The 25,576-nt window shown below is 45.2% G+C and overlaps 1 protein-coding gene and 1 pseudogene across 2 annotated transcripts; one reads left to right on the top strand and one right to left on the bottom strand.

Annotated features, from left to right (window-relative positions):
• Positions 1 to 10,494: 10,494 nt before the first annotated feature.
• LOC110526891 (uncharacterized) lies at positions 10,495 to 16,342 on the top strand (annotated as a pseudogene).
• A 1,290-nt stretch (positions 16,343 to 17,632) lies between these two features.
• LOC149982838 (uncharacterized) lies at positions 17,633 to 21,616 on the bottom strand. 2 transcript variants are annotated; one of them, XR_002473830.3, is made up of 3 exons: positions 21,330 to 21,616; positions 18,957 to 19,164; positions 17,633 to 18,882 (listed from the first exon to the last, which is right to left on the bottom strand). XR_002473830.3 is itself a non-coding variant. In XM_090237733.1 (2 exons), the coding sequence occupies exon 2, from the start codon at positions 19,101 to 19,103 to the stop codon at positions 18,555 to 18,557; it is 549 nt and encodes a 182-aa protein (XP_090093859.1). In that variant the 5' UTR covers positions 19,104 to 19,164; positions 21,330 to 21,606; the 3' UTR covers positions 17,633 to 18,554. The 2 variants fall into 2 exon arrangements, 1 of the variants encoding a protein (XP_090093859.1); XM_090237733.1 differs by having other exon boundaries at positions 17,633 to 19,164; positions 21,330 to 21,606.
• Between the last annotated feature and the right edge of the window lie 3,960 nt (positions 21,617 to 25,576).

Genomic DNA, 25,576 nt, shown 5'->3' with positions numbered 1-25,576 from the left:
CCCCCCCCACACACACACACACACACTCACTCACACACACACACACTCTCACACACCATAAAAAATCCAAACATACCAACTCCTTGTTTACTGAATGGAGTAAATACCATCACATGCCAGTATAATTTTCCCTTGGTAACTAAAAACATATGTGCAGACAGGCCAGTGTTGACACTTCCTACAGTAAGGTCTGTATTCCTTCATTCATTCATACACTTTCTCTTCAGCAGTCAGCCTATCATAGTCAGCTAGGTAGGCCATCCAATATTAATCAGGTTTAAATAGAGATGTCTGCAAATACAAAAGAACTTCAGAGATAACAAGAATACATGTGCACAGACAATTCAAAACACATCAGTGCTTTCTGTGGACATCCAGTAGAGGAGAGAGAGAGCCAAGAGATTCCATGGCTAGGGAAGCTGGCTCAATACAGGTAAAGACTGTCTCTATCTCTATTTCCATGCATGCCCCCCACACACACACTGGAGTGATTAGCCCCAGAGAACAGAGGGAGAGGCCTTTATCCAGAGTTCACCACAGTCAGCCCAGCTGCCACTGGAAAATCGTGCCAATGCCGCAGCAGAATTGTATGTGTCTTGTATGTTTTTGCACATCCTGAGTGTGTGTGTGTGTGTGTGTGTGTGTGTGTGTGTGTGTGTGTGTGTGTGTGTGTGTGTGTGTGTGTGTGTGTGATATACCCCACCGCCTAAAAGCGATAAAGAGGGAGCGCTATTATTTTCTAGAGCACACTCTAGACTCTAGCTTTTAATGGCAACTAACCTCGGGGGCATGACAACAACGTGATTTCGAGGTATGGCTACGCGAGGCTAGATGACAACTAACAACCTGAGAATATGAACAACTGACAACACAAGTACTTTTTCCATTTCATTACCGAATTCACACCTGGCTTGAGGATGAGCTGTGGGAGGATGAAAATACCACTGTTGTGGTTAACCGAGTCAAAGGTTCCTGAAAGCCACTCTAGCACAGGTGGGATTGCAGATGTTCATAAACACATGTGAAACACAACAGCTTTCAAATGTGCATCTTTGGTTGGGTCTTTTGCCCATTTATTAGCTGCACAGATAAAACAATAGCAATAATTTCATATAGGCTGATTCAATTACCATAATCGTGTATCGTTGTTCCAAGGTGAGCAAGCTAAGAACTGGGAAAAGTCTAAACTTGTTCCTTGGGACGTCCAACTCTGACGTCACCCCATTGAAGTTGAAATTGAAAACAGTTAAGGTAAGGTTTACGGTTAGGGTTAGGTAAGGTTTAGGGTTTAGGGTTAAGGGTAGGGTTAAGGTTAGAGTTAGGAGGGACCCAAGAACGTCCCATATAGCACTAACGGTAAGATCTGTATGTTCTCCATACCTGTGCATTCCCACTTCCTGTGTGCATGTGACCAATGGCCCATGACCCATCATATAATGTTCTCTGCTGTACAAATGACATGGCAAATACAAAAACAAACTATAGACAACATAAGTAGGCCAAATGGCTCTTACACAACATAAAAGTTACATTTATTCCAGAGAATTGGAACAGCACTGCAATATACAGTGCATTCGGAAAGTATTCAGACCACTGCCCTTTTTCCACATTTTGTTACGTTACAGCCTTATTCTAAAATGGATTAAATTGTTTCCCCCCCTCATCAATCTACACACAATACAGCATAATGACAAAGCGAAAACAGGTTTCCAAGCCATGAGATCGAAGGAATAGTCTGTATAGCTCCGAGACAGGATTATGTCGAAGCACAGATCTGGGGAAGGGTACCAACACATTTCTGCAGCATTGAAGGTCCCCAAGAACACAGTGGCCTCCATCATTCTTAAATTGAAGAAGCTTTGGAATCACCAAGACTCTCCAGAGTTCCTCTGTGGAGATGGGAGAACCTTCCAGAAGGATAGCCATCTCTGCAGCACTCCACCAATCAGGCCTTCATGGTAGAGTGGCCAGACGGATGCCACTCCTCAGTAAAAGGCACATGACAGCCAACTTGGAGTTTGTCAAAAGTGACCAAAAGGACTCAGACCATGAGAAACAAGATTCTCTGGTCTGGTGAAATCAATATTGAACTCTTTGGCCTGAATGCCAAGCATCATGTCTGGAGGAAACCTGGCACCATCCCTACGGTGAAGCATGGTGGTGGCAGCATCATGCTGTGGGGATGTTTTTCAGCGTCAGGAACTGGGGGACTAGTCAGGATCGAGGGACAGATGAACAGAGTACATAGATGAAAACCTGTTTTACAGAGTGCTCAGGACCTCAGACTGGGGGCGAATGTTTACCTTCCAACAGGACAATGACCCTAAGCACACAGCCAAGACAACACAGGAGTGGCTTCGGGTCTATGAATGTCCTTGAGTGGCATGGCCAGAGCCCAGATTTGAACCCGATCAAACATCTCTGGAGAGAGCTGAAAATAGCTGTGCGGCGACGCTCCCCATCCAACCTGACAGAGCTTAAGAGGATCTGAAGAGAATAATGGGAGAACTCCCCAAATTCAGGTGTGCCAAGCTTGTAGCGTCATACTCAAGAAGACTCAAGGCTGTAATTACTGCCAAAGGTGCTTCAACAAAGTAAAGAGTAAAGAGTATGAATACTTATGTAAATGTGATGTTTCAGTTTTTTATTTCTTATAAATTTGCAAAAAAATAAATATTAACCTGTTTTTGCTTTGTCATTATGGGGTATTTAATCAATTTTAGAATAAGGCTGTAATGTAACAAAATGTAGAAAAGTCAAGATGTCTAAATACTTTCCGAATGCACTGTAAATACAGAAAAACATCTAGATCTGATCCATGTTTGTCATTGAAGATCCTTACCTTGATCCTTCCATTTGTTATTTGTGGGGGGTTTCATGTTGTGTCGTGCAGAGGTACAAAATAAAATATTTTCTACCAACTTAGAAGACCCAACAAATATTGATGACTTCAAAGCTATTGAACAACGTCTTACAATACAATGGAACCGACTCATGTTCCCACAACAAACGACTGTATTTTTCTGAAACACATTTTTTACAGGGACTTAATCAGTGGGTATGAACACTGTCCCCAGGCTTGATGTCTTCTGTAGAGTGTCCATGCGCTCAGGCCTCGCTGCTCCTGTTAAACGCTTTCTTCCTCTTCGAGGTCTTTGGAAGGTGAACGGTAATTGCTAAGGGAGAATTTAGCCTGACGTCGGAACAAAGCAGCTCCTTTGTTTTACCAAGGTAACCCACTGGGCACAGGCGGCAATTCAACATCTAGTTTTGACTTACATTTGGTTGAGTTGTCAACTAACGTGAATTCATAAAAAAATGTAACGTCATTGGATTTACGTTAAAAGTTGGATGAACAAAATATGAAAACCCTTCTGTTGATGACTTCTTCTCAAATCCAATCAGTTTTCCACTTTGATTAAAGTTCGTCACATTATATTTTTGGGTTGAAATGTGTGTGTGTGTGTGTGTGTGTGTGTGTGTGTGCGTGTGTGTGTGTGTGTGTGTGTGTGTGTGTGCGTGTGTGTGTGTGTGTGTGTGTGTGTGTGTGTGTGTGTGTGTGCGTGCGTGTGTGTGTGCATGCTTGTGTGTGTAAGTGTCCATAAGTGTCCATGCTGTGCCTCAGTCTCATTAGCAGTAGTGTGACCGCTGTGGTTATGAAATCATAGCGGCAGTATGGGATTTTACAGCTGGACCGCAGAAAGAGCGGGCAAACCACGAACCACGTCACCCCTTTTAATGTTCAGATTCTTTCACACTGACTTCATGATGTAATAGGCTTATCAAGAAACCCCAAACAGGTTGTTTTCCATTGTTTCACTGTCACGTTACAGTCACGTTCACTGTCACGTTGGATGAGATGGACAGGATTTGGCTGGGGAGACAAAGTGTGTGTGTGTGTGTGTGTGTGTGTGTGTGTGTGTGTGTGTGTGTGTGTGTGTGTGTGTGTGTGTGTGTGTGTGTGTGTGTGTGTGTGTGTGTGTACGTGTTTAACTATTTTTGTGAAGAACAGAGGTCCACACAAGAATAGTAAACTGACAAACATTTCACCATCTGGGGACATTTTGTTAGTCCCCACGAGGTCAAATGCTATTTCTAGGGGGTTTAGGGTTAAGGTTAGAATTAGTGTTAGGGTTAGAATTACGTTAAGGGTTAGGAGCTAGGGTTAGATTTAGAGTTAGAAGCTAGGGTTAGGTTTAAGGTTAGGTTTTTAGGTTAAGGTTAGTATTAGATGATGATGTTGCTCTTGCTGCGGGCGATTCCCTGATCCACCTCTACGCAGACGACACCATTCTGTATACTTCTGGCCCTTCCTTGGACACTGTGCTATCTAACCTCCAAACGAGCTTCAATGCCATACAACACTCCTTCCGTGGCCTCCAACTAATCTTAAACGCTAGTAAAAACCAAATGCATGCTTTTCAACCGTTCGCTGCCTGCACCCGCACGCCCAACTAGCATCACCACCCTGAATGGTTCCGACCTAGAATATGTGGACATCTATAAGTACCTAGGTGTCTGGCTAGACTGCAAACTCTCCTTCCAGACTCAAATCCAACATCTCCAATCCAAAATCAAATCTAGAGTCGGCTTTCTATTTCGCAACAAAGCCTCCTTCACTCACGCCGCAAAACTTACCCTAGTAAAACTGACTATCCTGCCGATCCTCGACTTCGGTGATGTCATCTACAAAATAGCTTCCAATACTCTACTCAGCAAACTGGATGCAGTCTATCACAGTGCCATCACCTTATACCAGCCACCACTGCAACCTGTATGCTCTAGTTGGCTGGCCCTTGCTACATATTCGTCGCCAGACCCACTGGCTACAGGTCATCTATAAGTCTATGCTAGGTAAAGCTCCGCCTTTTCTCAGTTCACTGGTCACGATAACAACACCCACCTGTAGCACACGTTCCAGCAGGTATATCTCACTGATCACCCCCAAGCCAACACCTAATTTGGCCGCCTTTCCTTCCAGTTCTCTGCTGCCAGTGACTGGAACGAATTGCAAAAATCATTGAAGTTGGAGACTTTTATTTCCCTCACCAACTTTAAACATCAACTCTCTGAGCAGCTAACAGATCGCTGCAGCTGTACATGGTCCATCTGTAAATAGCCCACCCAATCTACCTACCTCATCCCCATACTGTTTTTATTTACTTTTCTGCTCTTTTGCACACTAGTATCTCTACTTGCACATCATCATCTGCTCATTTATCACTCCAGTGTTAATCTGCAAAATTGTAATTATTCGCTCCTATGGCCTATTTATTGCCTACCTCCTCATGCCTTTTGCACACACTGTATATAGACATGATTTTTTCTACTGTGTCATTGACTTGTTTATTGTGTTATTGGATTGTTTATTGTTTACTCCATGTGTAACTCTGTGTTGTTGTCTGTGTCACACTGCTTTGCTTTATCTTGGCCAGGTTGCAGTTGCAAATGAGAACTTGGTCTCAAGTAGCCTACCTGGTTAAATAAAGGTGAAATAAAATAAATAATAAAAAGTGCTCAGCTACAGCGACTAGCTAATTTTGCAGTTTGGTCGACATGGATTGATTTATTGTAAAAAAGAAACGTATATCTATTGACAATGAAAAGGAGGGGGAAGAGCTGGAGAACAACGTGACAGCTATGAGCGAACAACCACCGGAGAACCAGGAAAATCAGGAAGATGGCGGTGGGGAAATGCAGCTAGCTAACGTAGCTAACGTGGCTAACATGGCTAAGAAAAGGATATGGTCGATTCAACAAGAACACAGAAAGTTTCAAGAGAAATGGACAGACAAGTATTTTTTTGTACTTCATGATGGGACTAGCTCACTCTGTCTTATTTGCCAGAAGGCAGTCAATTGTTTTAAACAAGAAAATATTGAGCGACATTTCCTGTCACACCATGCACACTTTGACAAAACATATCCGCCACAAAGCAACCTCAGAAACAACAAAATAGCGCAACTGAAAGGACAGCTCAAAGGACAACAACAAATGATGGACAGATCTAGCACTGTTGCAGAGAAAACGACAGAGGCAACATATGAGATTGCTTGGATACTCGAGAGAAACAAGAAGGCCTTCACAGACGAGGAGTTTGTCAAATAATGTTTTTTGGCCTCAGCCAAAATATTGTATGATGATTTCACAAACAAGGACGCTATTTTAAAGCAAATTAAGTGACTGCAACTCTCAGACTCGACCATAACAAGACGCATAGAAGGCATCAGGGAGGACATCGGTAGGCAGCTGATTACTAACATATTCATGGTGCCGTGTTTTAGTATTGAGGTTGACGAAAGCACTGATGTAAGTGACATTGCCCAATTATGTGTTTGGGTCCATTTCTCTCAAAATGAGTCATTCAGAGAAGAGCTTTTATGTTTACTGTCCCTTCAGGGACAAACACAAGGAGAGGATATTCTGTAAGCCCTTGTTACATTTTTTGCTCATAATAATATTGACTGGTGAAATCTGGCATCTGTGTGCACTGACGGCGCCCCAAACATGCGAGAGAAGGAGAAGGAACTCATAGGTCTGATGAGAAAGAGAAAGGATATTCCTGAATTTGTTATGTTTCATTTTATCATTCATCAGGGAGCACTTGAGGCTAAACTCATAGACTTACTTACAGAATGTGATGCAGCAATTTGTGCGCGTGGTGAACATTATTATTGCGAGGGCACTGAATCACAGGCAATCCTAGGAGTTGCTGGAGGAGTACCAGACAGAATACAGCTGCTTGATATTTCACAGTGAGGTGAGATGGCTGTCTTGTGGCAGAGTTTTGGAAAGAGGAGCCAGAGCTGGATGATCCACAGTGGATATTAAAACTAGCTTTTTTGACTGACATCAGCTGCCACCTGAACACGGTGACTCTCCAACTCCAAGGGAAAGCTACAACCTGACAGACAGTTTGTTAATTACCCAAAACTCAGAGCAGTCACCATACTGCAGCATTTTAGCTATGATGCATTTGTGTGTGTTGGAAAAGTTGAAATTTAAGTTTGAATCAAGATTCAAGGATATCATGGAGTACAAGGAGTTTTTCAACCTCATTGAGAACCCCTTTCATGTGCCAATGTCATCTCTGACCCCAGTCATCACAGCCCTCTCTCCTGACCTTGCTGGAATAGAGAGTGAGATAGTGGAGTTGCAGGCAAATGACACATTGTAAGGTGAACTAAGATCAGCTGTTACCCATTTCTGGAGCCTTGTGTCAGACACAGAGTATCCACTTTTGAAGCAGTCTGTGCAAAATAATAAACAATTTGTCAGCACTTATTCATGTGAATAAGTATTTTTTTGTTGTTGTATTTCTCCAATCTTATCCGGTGTCCTGTGGGAATTTAAGTATGCTCTCTCTAATTCTCTCTCTCTTTTTCTCTCTTTCTCTCTTCCTTTCTTTCTCTCTCTCGGAGGACCTGAACCCTAGGACCATGTCTCAGGACTACCTGGCCTGATGACCCCTTGCTGTCCCCAGTCCACCTGGTCGTGCTGCTGCTCCAGTTTCCACTGTTCTGCCTGCGGCTATGGAACCCTGACCTGTTCACCAGACCTGCTGTTTTAAACTCTCTAGAGACAACAGGAGCGGTAGAGATATTCTGAATGATCGGCTATGAAAACCCAACTGACATTTACTCTTGGGGTGCTGACCTGTTGCACCCTCGACAACCACTGTGATTATTATTATTTGACCCTGCTGGTCATCTATGAACATTTGAACATCTTGGCCATGTTCTGTTATAATCTCCACCCGGCACAGCCAGAAGAGGACTGGCAGGCCACCCCTCATAGCCTGGTTCCTCACTAGGTTTCTTCCTAGGTTCTGGCCTTTCTAGGGAGTTTTTCCTAGCCACCGTGCTTCTACACCTGCATCACTTGCTGTTTGGGGTTTCAGGCTGGGTATCTGTACATCACTTTGTGACATCCGCTGATGTAAGAAAGGCTTCATAAATACATTTGATTGATTGGATTTCCTCACAAGGATAGCAACAACAGACTATACATTTTGAATGAATTCAGTCAAGGAGCAGAAGGGACATTTTCTCTCATCTAAATACTTAGGTAAACCTTAATATGGGTCTTATACATCTAATGTAGCCTATTTGATGTGTGCATGTATATTTTTGTGATGTGCTGTACATCAAATCAATTGCATGTGCTCTGAATTTGCTCGGAATTTGCTCTCAATTGATAATTGATAATATTGGGAGAAAAAGTACAATATCCATTGCCAGTTCATCAAGTAAACCAGCATTTTTGTTATCAGCTCCTGCTTTTCCCAGTCTCTCTTTTTCTCTCTCTCCTGGTTTTCACCCTTGCCTGTCCTGACTCTGAGCCCGCCTGCCTAACCACTCTGCCTGCCCCTGAGTCTGCCTGCTGACCTGCAACTTTGCCCCACCTCTGGATTGTTGACCTCTGCCTACCCTGACCCTGAGCCTGCCTGTCGTCCGGTACCGTTGCCCCTCTCTGCTTTCCTGACCCCTGCCTGCCTTGACCTGTCTTTTGCCTGCCCCTGTTGGAAGATTAAACCATTGTCAATTTGACGTGTCTGCATCTGGGTCTTACCTTGAGTCCTGATAGTACGAACTGGCCACGGCTGACCCAGTAGACCCGGGCCAGCTGCATAAAGCCATCTCCACCCAGGGAGCCACCATCGGTAGGCACAAGGAATTGCTTCATGGCCATGTGGAGGGGGTCCAAACGTTGGCTAAACGTCATGACCAGGCATTAGACAATTTGCTGGAGCAATTCCATGGGTTGTCTGGGAGGCTGCCTACCACGGTGGTAACCCCATAGCTCCTCAGCGACTCAGCTGCTAGCAGCCTCATCTCATCGGTCACTCCACCTTCTCTGGAGCCCCGCTTACCACCTCCAGAATGCTTCAATGGAGGGCCGAGCACCTGTCCGGCATTCCTAGCTTGGTGTGCCCTCGTCTTTGAGCTTCAGCCCTCCTCCTTCCCCTTGGATCGCTCCAAGTTAGCCTACCTCATCACGCTGATGTCCGGGAGGGCTCTCACCTGGGCTACTGCCGTGTGGGAACAACAGCCGGCCATATGCGCTAGTCTGGAGGGGTTCTTGTCCAGGCTCTGGTCAATGATGTTCTCCGCTACATGTTGAACCGGTTCATCTTTGTCTACTTAAATGACATCCTCTTCTTCTCCGTTCCACCCAAGAACATGTGCTCCACGTCCGACGGATTTTCTAATGCCTCCTGGAGAACCAGCTGTTTGTAAAAGCAGAGAAGTGCGAGTTCAATTGTTCCACCATCCCTTTTCTGGGTTTCATCATCGCCGCAGTGAGTGTGCAATTGGATCCCGGGAAGGTGAGAGCAGTGGTGGATTGGCCCCAGTCTACTTCCAGGGTGCAGCTGCAACCCTTCCTGGGTTCGCCAACTTCTATCGCTGCTTTATCTGGGGTTACAGCTCCCTGGCTTCCCCCCTGTCCGCACTCACCTCGTCCAAGGTTCCGTTCACTTGGTCTCCAACTGCTGATCAGGCGTTCTGGGACCTAAAACATCACTTCACCACAGCTCCCATCTTGGTTCATCCAGACCCTTCCCGTCAGTTCGTGGTGGAGGCCGATGCTTCTCATATCAGAGTGGGGGCGGTCCTGTCCCAGCGTTCTGCCCTGGACCTCAAGCTACATCCCTGCGCCTTCTTCCCTCACCGATTCAATGCCACGGAAAATAACTACAATGTGGGGAATTTGTGAGCTTCTCGCGGTGAAGATGGCGTTGGAGGAATGGAGGCACTGGCTGAAGGGTGCGGAACATCCATTCATCGTGTGGACCTACCACAAGAACCTGGAGTATCTCCGCACCGCCAAGCGCCTCAACTCCCGGCAAGCCAGATGGGCCCTGCTGTTCACACGGTTCAACTTCTCCCTCTCGTACCGGCCGGGATCCAAGAATGTCAAGCCGGATGCACTGTCCTGCCGCTATAGCCCACGGGTACCACCCCGGAGCCAGAAACCATCCTTCCCACCTCATGCCTGGTGACGGCACTCAACTAGGGTATAGGGAAACAGGTCCGGGAGGCGCAGTGGTCCTAGCCGAACCCTGGGGGGGCCTTGATAATCGGATGTTTGTGCCTGATGTTGTCCGCTATGTGGTCCTGGAGTGGGCGCATTCCACCAGGCTTGCCTGCCACCCGGGCTCCCGTCGGACCCTGGCCCTCATGCGACAATGCTTTTGGTGGCCTACGATGGTTCCGGATGTCGACGCGTTTGTTTCCGCCTGCATGGTCTGTGCTCAGAATAAGACTCCCTGGCAAGCTCCGGCTGGTCATCTGCAACCACTCCCTGTCCCTCACCTTCCCTGGTCCCAGAATATCCCTGGATTTCATCACTGGTCTCCCTGCGCCTGAGGGAAACACTGCCATCCTGACTGTGGTCGACTGGATTTCCAAGGCCGCTCACTTCATTCCTCTCCCCAAACTACCCTCGGCCAAGGAGACGGCCCAGCTCCGGATCCAGGGAGTGCCCGTGGACATGGTCTCTGACCGGGGGCCTCAGTTCTCGTCCTGGTTCTGGAAGGCGTTCTGCACCCCCAGTTGTTGGCCAGCTTGTCCTCTGGGTTCCACCCCCAGTCCAATGGCATGTCAAAGCGAGCCAACCAGGATCTTGAGTCTACTCTGCGCTGGTCTCCTCACCTTCTGGAGCCAGCAACTGGTGTGGGTTGAGTACGCCTGCAACACTCTTCCGTTTGAGTGTTCCCTGGGGTTTCAGCCTCTGCTCTTCCCTGAGCAGGAGGAAAAGGTTGGTGTACCTTCTGCCTAGATGTTTGTCCGCCTCTGTTGTCATACCTGGAGGACAGCCCGGTCGGCCCTCCTCTTATACATCTCACCTTTCATGTATGCAGAGTCAAACCGATGTCTCACAACCCTATGTCTTCTGTTTCCAGGCCCACCCCTCATCCCTGACTCATTGACGGACAACCGGCTTACACGGTGAGGCATCTGTTGAAGGTTCGACCTTGGGGCAGGGGGTTCCAGTACCTGGTTGACTGGGAGGGTTATGGCCCGGAGGAGAGGTGCTAGGTCCCCGCCAGGGACATCATGGACCAAGGCCTCATCATTATCCTCTGTGTATTGATACAAGTGTTCTGTTTGTCCGTTGCCAGTTCTTCTTGTTTGTCAAGTCAACCAGCATTTTTGTTATCAGCTCCTGCTTTTCCCAGTCTCTCTTTTCTCACCCTTCTGGTTTGACCCTTGCCTGTCCTAACTCCGAGCCTGCCTACCTGACCACTCTGCCTGCCCCTGACCCTGAGCCTACCTGCCAACCTGTACCTTTGTCCCACCTCTGGATTGTTGACCTCTGCCTACCCTGACCCTGAGCCTACCTGCCGTCCGGTACCATTGCCCCCCTCTGGTTTACTTACCCCTGCCTGCCTTGACCTGTCTTTTGCCTGCCCCTGTTGGAAGATTAAACCATTGTCAATTCGATGTGTATGCTTTTGGGTCTTACCTTGAGTCATGATATTGGGTTGTCTTACCCTGCTTTTGATTCAGACATTTCTGAATGAGGGGACTCTTTATGCAAATAAGTTGCAAATAGGAAGATGCATATTGTCCTAAACATGAAATACAGTTCAGTTGGCCTAAAAGCAAGTCAAATGGCCTAAATATTGTTAACCTCTAGCACTTAGCCATCCCGGATCCGGGATCGTGAATACAGCCTCAAGCTCATTACCGTAACGCAACGTTAACTATTCATGAAAATCGCAAATGAAATGAAATAAATATGCTAGCTCTCAAGCTTAGCCTTTTGTTAACAACACTGTCATCTCAGATTTTCAAAATATGCTTCTCAACCATAGGAAAACAATAATTTGTGTAACAGTAGCTAGCTAGCGTAGCATTTAGCGTTAGCGTTAGCATTAGCGTTAGCATTCAGCAGGCAACATTTTCACAAAAACCAGAAAAGCATTCAAATAAAATAATTTACCTTTGAAGAACTTCAGATGTTTTCAATGAGGAGACTCTGTTAGATAGCAAATGTTCAGTTTTTCCTGAAAGATTATTTGTTTAGGAGAAATCGCACCGTTTGGTGCATCACGTTTGGCTACCAAAAAAAAACAAAAATCCAGTCATCAAAACGCCAAACTTTTTTCCAAATGAACTCCATAATATCGACTGAAACATGGCAAACGTTGTTTAGAACCAATCCTCAAGGTGTTTTTCACATATCTCTTCGATGATATATCGTTCGTGGAAGTGTGCTTTCTGTCCTGAATCCCAGGAGAAAATGCCCGCAACTGAAGATTACCTACCAATTTAGACAAAGGACACCGGGCGGACCCCTGGAAAATGTAGTCTCTTATGGCCAATCTTCCAATGATATGCCTACAAATACGTCACAATGCTGCAGACATCTTGAAGAAACGACAGAAAGTGCAGGCTCGTTCCTGGTGCATTCACAGCCATATAAGGAGACATTGGAAAACAGAGCTTCAGAAATTCTGCTCATTTCCTGTTTGAAGTTTCATCTTGGTTTTGCCTGTAGCATGAGTTCTGTGGCACTCACAGATAATATCTTTGCAGTTTTGGAAACGTTAGACTGTTTTCTTTCCGAAGCTGTCAATTATATGCATAGTCGAGCATGTTTTCGTGACAAAATGTTGCGCTTAAAACGGGCACGTTTTTTTATCCAATAATGAAATAGCGCCCCCATAAACTCAACTGGTTTTAAGCTCTTTTAATATGGAAGTTATTTGTTTCTGTATTATGTCTCTTCTCTTTCCTTTCCCTCTCTCTGTGCATTACAGTATATAGGGATGCCTGTATTTCACGTGAAAACTTACCAGTTAAATGGAAAGGGGTGTAGGCACGTCACCACTCTAACAAGAAAAACTGGTTGAACACAACACCTGGTACCTAATAAGGTTTGTTTATGAGTGCTTCTACGTAAGTACAGTATGGAGAAGACTGGTCTACAGACAATAACACTATCAAAATGACAAAGATACCAAACGTCCCTAGATTATAGCCTACAAACCAAACTAAACTAGGAACAATTGCCAATCTAAACCATAGAGATTTTATGCTATAAACACAAATCAGATACATACCAATCACCACATCAACAATGTCTGGATGATCTACTTTAGACTATGCAATGTGATACTACTACGGATAGAAAGAGAGGTGGAGAGACAGATAAGTGTGTGTGTGTCTTGTACCCTGTGTGGTTAGTTTACAGAGCTAACAGGACTAAACCTGATAGGTGCCATTAACAAGACAGCTAAAGTCAAAGCCCATTACAAATGCCACAGCCAAGTGTGTGTGTGTTTATGTGAGTCTGCCTATTCGTGCGTGTGTAAAGTGTATATAGTCAAAGGACCAGTTGCCTTGGAGCAAGAGCCTCATAGCAGAGCGTGCCAAACACTCGCCCACAACAAATAGACTTACAATTTTAAACCAGACGGTTTCCCTTTCTCATCGATTAGTACCCGTGTACAAAACTGAGGTACCTTTGATACAGACTTCTACCCTCCACTGTTACTGAAAACCTCTCATTGAGTGGAATTAAGCCCCCTGAAAGCAAATCAAAGGCCTCGATTTTCCACTCTTACTAACAGTGGAGTGTTTTATACTGGGGCAAAGGAAGTGAACCCAGCTGAAACAATCCAACACTTCAGGTATTAATCATGCACAAATAGCTAAAGTAACAATCTTTTGATATTGATAATCCGTTTGCTATTGATAATCCATCCAAACACTTTTATTTTCTTCTTCTCTTACCCATCCATCTCCTCATTTCAATTCCATGCTGTCACTGTCACTTGTCCGCTCAAGCTTAACATTGTTATCATCTATCGCCCACCTGAGCTTGACACCTTGATAAGCTAATTTCCTGAGGGTTCTTCACCGCTCGTCGTACTGGGCGACTTCAACCTCCTGAAGTCTACCTTTGATTAATTTCTTTCCAACTCTTTCTTCCCCTCCTTGCCTCTTTAGACCTCACCCTTTTCCAGTCCCCTCCCACTCACAAGGCAGGCAATACACTTGCCCTCATATTTACTAGAGTCTGTCCGTCTACTAATCTCACGGTAACCTCCCTCCAGGTCTCTGATCCCTACTTTGTTTCCTTTTTTTTCCCCTCTCCTCCAAGCCTAGCCACTCAGCCCTACCCAGATGGTCATGCGCCGACACAATCTTCACACTCTCTTTCCCACTACTCTCTCCTCTTTATCCTATTATCTCTCCATTCTGCTAAATCCTTCTCCCTCCTGTCTCCTGATTCTGCCTCTCGACCCTACTACCCTTTCCGCACCCTATGTCTCGCACTGTCCCCTTTCCTCCTGGCTTGCTGGGCCCTCCCCTCCTGCTCCGTGGCTGAGTGACTTATTGTGAGCTTACAGAGCAGGGCTGCGGGCAGCTGAGCGAAAATGGAGGAAAATTAAACTTACGGAGGACTGTCTCTGACCAACTCTCTCGCTATTTCTCTTAGAGCAATCTTCTTGACCCTAACCAGTTAGGGTTCAAGATGGGCCACTCAACCGAGACGGCTCTTCTCTGTCTCATGGATGCTCTCCGCACTCCCAAAGGTGACTCTCTCTCCTCTGTTCTCATGCTCCTAGATCTATCCGCTGCCTTCGACCCGTGAACCATCAGATCCTCCTCTCCACCCTCTCAGGGCTGGGTGTCTCAAGCTCTGCACACTCTTGCATTGCATCCTACCTGGCAGGCTGCTCCTACCAGGTGACGTGGAGAGAATCTGTGTCTGCATCACGTACTCTCACTACTGGTGTCCCCCAGTGCTCGGTTCTAGGGCCTCTTGTCTCCTCTCTATACACCAAGTCACTCGGCTCCATCATATCCTTACATGGTCTTTCCAATCATTGCTATGCAGATGACACTCAACTACCTTTCTCCTTCTGACACCCAGGTGGCGACACGCATCTCTGCCAGATATCTCAGCTTGGATGCCGACCTACCACCTCAAGCTCAACCTCGACAAGACGGAGCTTCTTTTCCTCCTGGGGAAGGCCTGCCCACTCCAAGACCTCTCCATCACAGTTGACAACTCCACAGTGTCCCCCTCCCAGAGTGCAAAGAACCTTGGAGTGACCCTGGACAAGACCCCGTCGTTCTCGGCAAACATCAATGCAGTGACTCGCTACTGCGTGTTCATACTCCACACTATCCGTAGAGTATGACCTTACCTCACACAGGAAGTGGTGCAGGTCCTAATCCAGGCACTTGTCAACTCCCATCTGGATGGGGATTTATATCCTTCCTGTTTGGCCCTGTCCGGGGGTGTCCTCGGATGGAGCCACAGTGTCTCCTGACCCCTCCTGTCTCAGCCTCCAGTATTTATGCTGCAGTAGTTTATGTGCCGGGGGGCTAGGGTCAGTTTGTTATTGCTGGAGTACTTCTCCTGTCCTATCCGGTGCCCTGTGTGAATTTAAGTATGCTCTCTCTAATTCTCTCTTTCTCTCTTTCTTTCTCTCTCTCGGAGGACCTGAGCCCTAGGACCATGCCTCAGGACTACCTGACATGATGACTCCTTGCTGTCCCCAGTCCACCTGGCCATGCTGCTGCTCCAGTTTCAACTGTTCTGCCTGTGATTATTATTATTTGACCATGCTGGTCATTTATGAACATTTGAACATCTTGCCCATGTTCTGTTACAATCTCCACCCGGCACAGCCAGAAGAGGACTGGCCACCCCACATAGCCTGGTTCCTCTCTAGGTTTCTTCCTAGGTTTTGGCCTTTCTAGGGAGTTTTTCCTAGCCACCGTGCTTCCACACCTGCATTGCTTGCAGTTTGGGGTTTTAGGCTGGGTTTCTGTACAGCACTTTGAGATATCTGCTGATGTACGAAGGGCTAAATAAATACATTTGATTTGATTTTGATTTGATTTGACTACTGCAACTTGCTGTTGGCTGGGCTTCTCGCTTGTGCCATCAAACCACTGCAACTTATCCAGAACTCTGCAGCCTGCCTTGTTGTTTATCCTTCCCAAATTCTCCCATATCACCCTGCTCCTCCGCACACTCCACTAGCTTCCATTTGAAGCTCATATCCACTACAAACCACGGTACTTGCCTATGGAGCAGCAAGAGGAACTGCCCCTCCCTACCTTCAGGCTCTGCTCAAACCTTACACCCCAACCCGAGTACTCAGTTCTGCCACCTCTGGTCTCTTGGCCCTCCCACCCCTAAGGGAGGGCAGCTCCCTCTCAGCCTAGTCCAAGCTCTTCTCTGTCCTGGCACCCCAATGGTGGAACCAGCTTCCCCCTGAAACTAGGGTAGCAGAGTCCCTGTCCATCTTCCGAAAACATCTGGAACCCTACCTTTTTAAAGAGTATTTTATCTAATCCCATAGAATCCCTCCTCAACCACCAAAAAAAAAGAAAAAAATACTTTTGTGAACTAACACTTGCACTTGACCCTTTTCCCCTTACTAGCTCTGACTTTGCCAATAGCTACTTTACCAGCGAAAAATGTACAGCCAAGGTCAGAGCAGCAGTCCCAGTTTGACAACAGGCAAATATCACAGCATATCACACTGGTGGGTAAGTAATACTGTAAAACACCATCATTACACAATGCAAAATGGAAACCTTTTTAAACATCCAATGAGTCGCACATTTAATTTACTGCATGGCGATGTCACCATGGAAGGCCAAAATTTCAGCCGCTCTCTTCAAACAGCTCTTACACTAAAAGGGCATTATCATCTTCACAGTATCATTCCAACCTCGTAGTGTGGAAAATAAATATAAAACACAGAAAAATCATGTTTTTGACTGCACTGGGCCTTTAAGAGGACTCAATATAATAGAATCCATGCATTTGGTGTAGTCGTGTGTAACTGTCAAGATGCAGTGTTCTGACAGCATTGATCGTTGAGCCATTCAGTGTGGTACGATAGCTGTCTAGTAACTCTCATTGTTACAAGACCAAGATATGCTTTTACGTCTCGTAATGCATGGCCTCTACACAGCCCAGCACAACTCCTGACAAGTAATTTGTTGACTGATGTACTTTACTGCCCTCCCGTGAGAAGGGTTCAATGAAACCCTATTCCCTACACAGTACACTACTTTTGATCAGAAGAATGGGGTGCCATTTGGGATGCACCCATAGTATACTCACACCAATGACAAGAGCACTGGCACTATGATTTATCTCTGCTAAGTTCATCATGAAGAACGAGACAATTGGAAAGATGTGCTCAAAGTAAACTTGTGTCAAGTGATGTCTTGACTCTAAACTTTTTTTCTAATAGACAATTTAACATTATGTGGTGATTGTTTTGTCTCTGAAAACCAAAGAGCAGAGTACAGCTATGAAAATACAACTGCAGATTGATTCAGGAAATATTGATATTTAAATGTGTTACCGATAGGCTACCTCTAAGATTAAACACATTCATCCATCAACAACCGCACAATCAAAATGTCTGTGTCTCATTGCTGCCTGCACAGATTGTCTTGCTCCCTCTGACTCCAGTCAAAAAGGATGACAACCTAGGACTATTAAAGTTGTCTTCATTGAACGACTCAGATGAAACACTAAACGTCATAAAATTAAGGAACTATCGCCATCTAGTGGCAAGAAAAAAACCTTGGTTGTCACCATCTCTGAATACGCAACACTTAAAAACTCATTGACAAAATCCATTCAAATCTTTATTTGAAGTCAGGAACAAAGAAACGAACAAGTAAACGTATAACAAAAGTAATCAAGTATATGATATGCAATAGTAGTAAATATACAAATTCTTTGGTTTATAAATCATATTGACACCCATTTTGACATTGACAGATGCATAACAAATTAAGCTAGAAAAATTACACCAAACAAAAGCTCTCTCCCATCCTTTCTCAGTGTGGTACCTTCCCCAATCTCTTGCAATGTTATTGCTCAGTAAATAATCACGTGATGTTGTCCATTAGCGATTGTTACCATCCTTATAGGTATAGTTAGATGATGGGTACCAAACCTGATGAGAAGGCAGAGCAGTTTCTACATGAGCGAGGAGTCAGAGTCTTAGAGCACTGCATTAAACTCCATTACTATTAGAGGGACAGTGCTTGGCTTGCACAGTAGCACTAATGTCATTTGTAAAGAACCGGTGCCACAGCATCTAATAACAACCAATGCCTTAGAAGTACATATTATTACTGCAAATACAGAGTCAGTGCTTTCACTGGACCAAACAATGATACATCATTAACCATTGAGGAATAGTCTGCAATTACTAATTAGGCTAAGGGAAACAATGATTTTAGCTAACAATATAAAAACACCATCAATTCAAATATCACCAGGAAAAGGAAATGGAGTAGAAGCTCTTTGAACCCACATGAAAATTAAATGTACTGTTAGGGTAATGAATCTGTACATTTCACAAAAAATAAACGTCACTGGGCACAGATAATACTGTACATGCAGCCAGCAATGCTAGCAGGTCAACAAAACCCATCTACATTCATAGGTGGCATTTATTAAAACAAACCAAGGAACAGGTCACCAAAAACAAGGTAGGCAACATAGAAAACAGAAACCCCATCTGAGTCTCTCATTCCTTAGTGCTCTCATCTGTCCCTCTCACGGAGGGAGCCTCGTCTGGACAGATGGGTCTCAATGATACGAGACAGGCCCATTCTGCGGTTGGTCCGGGCTCGGATGAGAGATCGACGGGTGCCGGTTGTGCGAGTACGACTGCGGATCTGGGTGGTGGTGGTGGTGGAGGAGGAGAGTGCCCTGGGTGGATTGGCTGGGTTAGAGTGTGCACTGCTAGCAGTGGCTGGGGTGCTGGAAGCAGGAGGAGTGGAGGAGGACCCAATAAAGGAAGCATTTGCGTTGGTGGAGCGAGTATTGGTGGTGGTGTACCCCTCTGCTGCCACGGCAATGCGTTCCAGGCTAGAGCACATGGAGGACAGGAAGGGGAGTAAGCGTCTGACCAGGCTGGTGTGGCTGGTAACCATGCGTCTTACCGTCATTAGCATGACACTGAAGCGGATTAGGCTGCGGCGGCTGTGGCCTCCTCCTCCACGGGCCCGGCGAGTCCTGCCCTGCCTGGGAGGGGGGTTCTCTCTGACCTGAGGGTTGGGAGAAGCAGCACCAATGGTAGGGGGAGCCATTACTGCTGGGCTGGAGCTGGACACTGCGGTCGGTCACCTCCTGGTTGGTCTGAGAACGCACCTGAAGAAGTAAGATCAGAGGGACGGTTGGTATGTAAATCAGATTGTGTTTCTTAGTTCATTAAGCTACTAGGGCACTGTTGTGGAACTTTCACATGGACATACGCTATATAAACAAAAGTATGTGGACACCCCTTCAAATTTGTGGATTCAGCTATTTCAGCCACACTTGTTGCTGACAGGTGTATAAAATCAAGCACACAGCCATTCAATCTCCATAGACAAACATTGGCAGTAGAATGGCCTTACTGAAGAGCTCAGGTGACTTTCAACATGGCACCGCAATAGGATGCCACCTTTCCAACAAGTCAGTTGCTGCGGCCAACTGTAAGTGTTGTTATTGTGAAGTGGAAACGTCTAGGAGCAATAACGGCTCACCTGCGAAGTGGCAGGCCACACAAGCTCACCTCGGTTGCAACACTCACTACAGAGTTTCAAACTGCCTCTGGAAGCAACATCAGTACAATAACTGTTCATCGGGAGCTTCTTGAAATGGGATTCCAATCACGAGCAGCCACACACAAGCCTAAGATCACCATGCGCAATGCCAAGTGTCGGCTGGAGTGGTGTAAAGCTTGCCACCATTGGGCTGTGGAGCAGTGAAAACGCGTTCTCTTGAGTGATGAATCGCGCTTCACCATCTGGCAGTCCAACAGATGAATCTGGGTTTGGTGGATGCCAGGAGAACGCTACCTGCCCGAATGCATAGTGCCTACTGCAAAGTTTGGTGGAGGTGGTATAATGATCTGGGGCTGTTTTTCATGGTTCGGGCTAGGTCCCTTAGTTCCAGTGAAGGGAAATCTTAACGCTACAACATGCAAAGACATTCTAGATGATTCTGTGCTTCCAACTTTGTGGCAACAGTCTGGAGAAGGCCCTTTCCTATTTCAGCATGACAATGCCCTCGTGCACAAAGCAAGGTCCATACAGAAATGGTTTGTTGAGATCGGTGTGGAAGAACTTGACTGGCCTGCACAGAGCCCTGACCTTAACCCCATCAAACACCTTTGGGATGAATTGGAACGCCGACTGCGAGCCAGGACTAATCGCCCAACATCAGTGCCCGACTTTACTAATGTTCTTGTGGCTGAATGGAAGCAAGTCCCCATAGCAATGTTCCAACATCTAGTGAAAAGCGGCTGTTGTAGCAACAAAGGGGGGACCAACTCCATATTAAATCAGTGGTGGAAAAAGTACCCAACTGTCATACTTGAGTAAAAGTAAAGATGCCTTAATAGAAAATAACAAGTAAAGGCCATCCAGTAAAATTCTACTTGAGTATAAGTCTAAGTATTTGGTTTAAAAATATACTTAAGTATCAAAAGTAAAAGTATAAATAATAAAACAAATCTTTATATAATGCAAGCCAGATGGCACCATTTTCTTGTTATTTTTTTCATTTATGAAAAGCCACAACATTCAGACATCAGTAGAGATGTTCAGTAAATGCATGAATTTGACTATTTTCCTGTCCTGCTAAGTATTCCAAATGTAAGGAGTACTTTTGGGTGTCAATGAAAATTTATGGAGTAAAAAGTACAATATTTTCTTTAAGGAATGTAGTAAAGTAAAATTTGTCCAAAATATAAATAGTAAAGTACAGATACCCCAACAAACTACTTAAGTAGTACTTTAAAGTGTATTTACTTAAGTACTTTACACCACTTTCGACGAGCAGGTGTCCACATACTTTGTCATGAAGTGTATTTTGTGTTACAGACACGCCTCTGACATGGAATTTACTTTACATGTGCAGTACAGAAAATATTCTTTACTCTGCGTGTAAAATGCATGTCTGTCGGTTATATTTCTATCTGAATGAATGTTCTCATTGTGTCCTACTGAACAAGGCCCAGTGTTGACATAGCCTAAGCAGCCGCTAGTGGGCTTCCATTATGATAGTGGGCTTCCATAAAGAAGAAGCCCACTAGCGGCAGCCCAGGCTAGTGTTGACACAGCGCCAGGCCGAAGTAGCTAGCTGTTCTGGCGAAGGGCACCTGTTAGCAATCGAGTTGGAAGGTGTGTATTGGCTTTCTCCGTGCACGTTTGAGTAGTTAGTAACTTAGCTGTAACTTCTCACAAACAAAGCAAATCAAACAACCGTAGCTCGACAACATAAATTGACCAGCGCGTGTGAAGTGCATAAATTTCACTCAAAATACTCACTCGGCTGCTCTCGATGGAACGAATGATGCTTTGAAGGATGGAAAAGCTGAGTTAGCTAACTTACGCTGTGGCTATTCGTACTCGGCTGTAATTGTCAGTGCAGTTAGTGAATCGAACTTAATACATGTGTCTGCATCTCTAAATCATGATACACTCAACGAAATCGCCATTACTAACTAAACCGTGGGATGGCACTTGTTACACGTTTTTGGATATAAATTGATTGAGTGAACGGGTTAAAATTCCCATTCAAGAACCACAAGACACGCCCCTGTCTGATCTAAACTGTCGACACCCACCACTGTAACGTTAATTTCAACATTTTTATTTGTGTTACAATGAACTAAAACATAGAGCCTCTAGCAATGTATATTTTTAATTGTGCAAAATATTTGGAGAAACTTTTTTTTAAAAATAAACAATACTATACGCTTTAAATCCGAGAGTGACTTTCTCGAGCGGAGACGATGACAGGTCAGATTTATTTTCATCTTTTGAAGAAAACAAAGCTGTTCCATAACAATGACATTTAATGGAAAAGCAAAGGTACAGCTGAAATTCTTCAACGTCTCAAGTCGTATTGCAAGAAAATAACGGTAGCTACAAAGTAATCTGATACGCCTATGTGTGTGTGCGCGGATGACTTTTCCTGAGCCTATTTGCAATGTGTTTAGGAATAGATCACATTTACTGGGATGGAAGGGTGGCCCAAAATAGGGGAGGGTTGTCCATTTATTCATTTATTTTTGCTCTGGGGAGGGTTGTGTGTATTTTTTTTATTGGGCACAGGGGGGGTAGTAATGTGTTTTTTCTTTCCTGGTTAACATTAACTCTTGCAGGTTTTACTATATAATTTCTTCCGTCCTAGCCAAATTTCCTCTTCTGCTTGCATGCGCTTCCCCTATGTCAAGGGTGTTTTGGTACTTCCATTATGCACTACGCTTTTCCATGTGCTAACCTTTACTATACCACAGGTCAGTACCAGTCTAAGTCTATCCTGCCATCTTTCATAGTGATAATAGTGGTAGGTGAAACATTTGTCCAGATCGGAAATAGGCTAACTAGCAATCATACCACACATAAAAGCATTCAAGTTGCATCAATTTTCAATATGAATTGACAAGTACAAATATGAGTAGCTGATACTGTAGGCAGCGGACAGGTGCATCATTGTGCATGAAAGAACAGTGAAGACATGAAACACAGCTCAAAAAGCTCCTCTATTGATCTTGTTTAGGGACAGTACAAGTATCCTACCCAGACTAACCGACAACACCACAATGCATTGAATAATTGCATTATTGTATTCAAGTGAGTAAAAATTCTACTCTAGGCTGAGGTGAAAATGTAATTTGAATAATGGTGCAAAAACTCTGTGATTTGAATGTTTCATTCGATTTGAATCAGTTGTGGGTCTACTTACAACAGTTTATAAGGTCTAGAAAGGCACAGCAGGCCAGTCTGGCTGTATTTTAATACTGATACTGAATGCGCAGTCTGTTTCATATCATCATTCTCCCAAGTTGTTCTATAATAATGTGGCCACAAATTCTCCCGGCAGGCCAGGTTATTCAGGAAAGCTTAAAACAAGCTCTGCCTCCTCTCCAATCCATGCAGCTGTACCTCGCGCACCTAGAACCTAAGCTTCAATATAGCCTAAATATTTATCATTTAACTTATAAAAATGTAATACATCTCAAATGTGGCAAACACAATCAATCAATGTTTTAATCTGATTAGGCTACTTCAAAAGTCTCCTGTAGGCATGCACGCATCCTCAAAATGGTTTGACGTTTAGCAGGTTTCCATCAAACCCTTTTATGCTGTAAAGTAGCCCAAATGTTGAATAACAAATGTCACGACATCATGGGAAAGCATGCAGTTTCAGGCTACAGATTAAGTAAATTATGATGAACTTCACAGGGTGGTGAAAGTGCACAGTGATGAGGTTGATGCTCCTTTCAATAAATATAGAGGGTTTTATTCAAATCAAAGTTTATTTGTCACGTGCTCCGACTACAACAGGTGTAGAACTTACAGTGAAATGCTCACTTACAGGCTCTAACCAATAGTGCAGAAAATGTATTTGGTGAACAATAGGTGGGTAAAGAAATAGTGAAAAATAACAGTAGCGAGGCTCCAAAAGTAGCAAGGCTACATACAAACCCTGGTTAGTCAGGCTGATTGCGGTAGTATGTACATATGATTAAAGTGACTATGCATATATGATAGACAGAGAGTAGCAGCAGCGTAAAAGAGGGGATGGGGGGGCACACAATGCAAATAGTCCGGGTAGCCATTTTATTACCTTTTCAGGAGTCTTATGGCTTGGGGGTAAAAACTGTTGAGGAGCCTTTTTGTCCTAGACTTGGCACTCCGGTACTTCTTGCCATGCGGTGGTAGTAGAGAGAACAGTCTATTGCTGGGGTGGGTGGGTGGGGTCTTTGACAATTTTTAGGGCCTTTCTCTGACACCGCCTGGTGTAGAGGTCCTGGATGGCAGGCAGCTTAGCCCCAGTGATGTACTGGGCCGTACGCACTACCTTCTGTAGTGCCTTGAGGTCGGAAGCCGAGCAATTTCTATACCAGGCAGTGATGCAACCATGTTGCAGCTGTAGAACATTTTGAGGATCTCAGGACCCATGCCAAATCTTTTTAGTTTCCTGAGGGGGAAAAGGCTTTGTCGTGCCCTCTTCACGACTGTCTTGGTGTGTTTGGACCACTCTAGTTTGTTGTTGCTCTCAACCTGCTCCACTACAGCCACGTCGATGAGAATGGGGGCGTGCTCGGTCCTCCTTTTCCTGTAGTCCACAATCATCTCCTTAGTCTTTGTTATGTTGAGGGATAGGTTGTTATTCTGACACCATCCGGCCAGGTCTCGGACCTCCTCCCTGTAGGCTGTCTCGTCATTGTCGGTGATCAGGCCTACCATAGTTGTGTCGTCTGCAAACTTAATAATGGTGTTGGAGTCGTACCTGGCCATGCAGTCGTGGGTGAAAGGGGAGTACAGGAGGGGACTGAGCACTCACCCCTGGGGAGCTCCAGTGTTGAGGATCAGCGTGGCAGATGTGTTGGGGGTGGCTAGTCAGGAAGTCCAGGATCCAGTTGCAGAGGGAGGTGTTTAGTCCCAGGATCCTTAGCTTAGTGATGAGCTTTGACGGTACTATGATGTTGATCGCTGAGCTGTAGTCAATGAATAGCATTCTCACATAAGTATTCCTTTTGTCCAAGTGGGAAAGGGCAGTGTGGAGTGCAATAGAGATTGCATTATCAGTGGATCTGTTTGGGCGGTATGCAAATTGGAGTGGGTCTAGGGTTTCTGGGATAATGGTGTTGATGTGAGCCATTACCAGCCTTTCAAAGTACTTCATGGCTACGGACATGAGTGCTACGGGTCTGTAGTCATTTAGGCAGGTTACCTTTGTGTTTTTGGGCACAGGGACTATGGTGGTCTGCTTGAAACATGTTGGTATTACAGACTCAATCAGGAACATGTTGAAAATGTCAGTGAAGACACCTGCCACTCGGTCAGCACATGCCCGGAGCACACGTCCTGGTAATTTGTTTGGCCACGCAGCCTTGTGTATGTTGACCTGTTTAAAGGTCTTACTCACGTCGGCTACGGAGAGCGTGATCACACAGTCGTCCTGAACAGCTGATGCTCTCATGCATGCCTCAGTGTTGCTTGCCTCGACGCGAGCATAGAAGTGATTTAGCTCGTCTGGTAGGCTCGTGTCACTGGCAGCTCGCGGCTGTGCTTCCCTTTGTAGTCTGTAATAGTTTGCAATCCCTGCCATATAAGACGAGCGTCGGAGCCGGTGTAGTATGATTCATTCTTAGCCTTGTATTGACGCTTTGCATGTTTGAAGGTTCGTCGCAGGGCATAGCAGGATTTATTGTAAGCTTCCGGGTTAGAGTCCCGCACCTTGAAAGCGGTAGCTCTACCCTTTAGCTCAGTGCGAATGTTGCCTGTAATCCATGGCTTCTGGTATGTACGTACAGTCACTGTGGGGACGACATCCTCAATGCACTTATTGATAAAGCCAGTGACTGATGTGGTGTACTCCTCAATGCCATCGGAAGAATCCCGGAACATGCTCCAGTCTGTGATAGCAAAACAGCTCTGTAGTTTAGCATCTGCTTCATCTCACCACTTTTTTTATAGACCGAGTCACTTGTGCTTCCTGCTTTCATTTTTGCTTGTAAGCAAGAATCAGAAGGATAGAGTTGTGGTCGGATTTCCCAAAT

Source organism: Oncorhynchus mykiss, chromosome 6 (genome assembly GCF_057628025.1).
Source record: "Oncorhynchus mykiss isolate SJ-2025 chromosome 6, ASM5762802v1, whole genome shotgun sequence".
In the NCBI taxonomy this organism is placed as follows: Eukaryota; Metazoa; Chordata; class Actinopteri; order Salmoniformes; family Salmonidae; genus Oncorhynchus; species Oncorhynchus mykiss.
This window is presented reverse-complemented; position numbering and strand designations above follow the sequence as displayed.

Coding starts and splice junctions, on each gene's coding strand:
- LOC149982838 (XM_090237733.1), bottom strand. CDS start 19,103: ATGGCTCCCCCTACCATTGGTGCTGCTTCTCCCAACCCTCAGGTCAGA.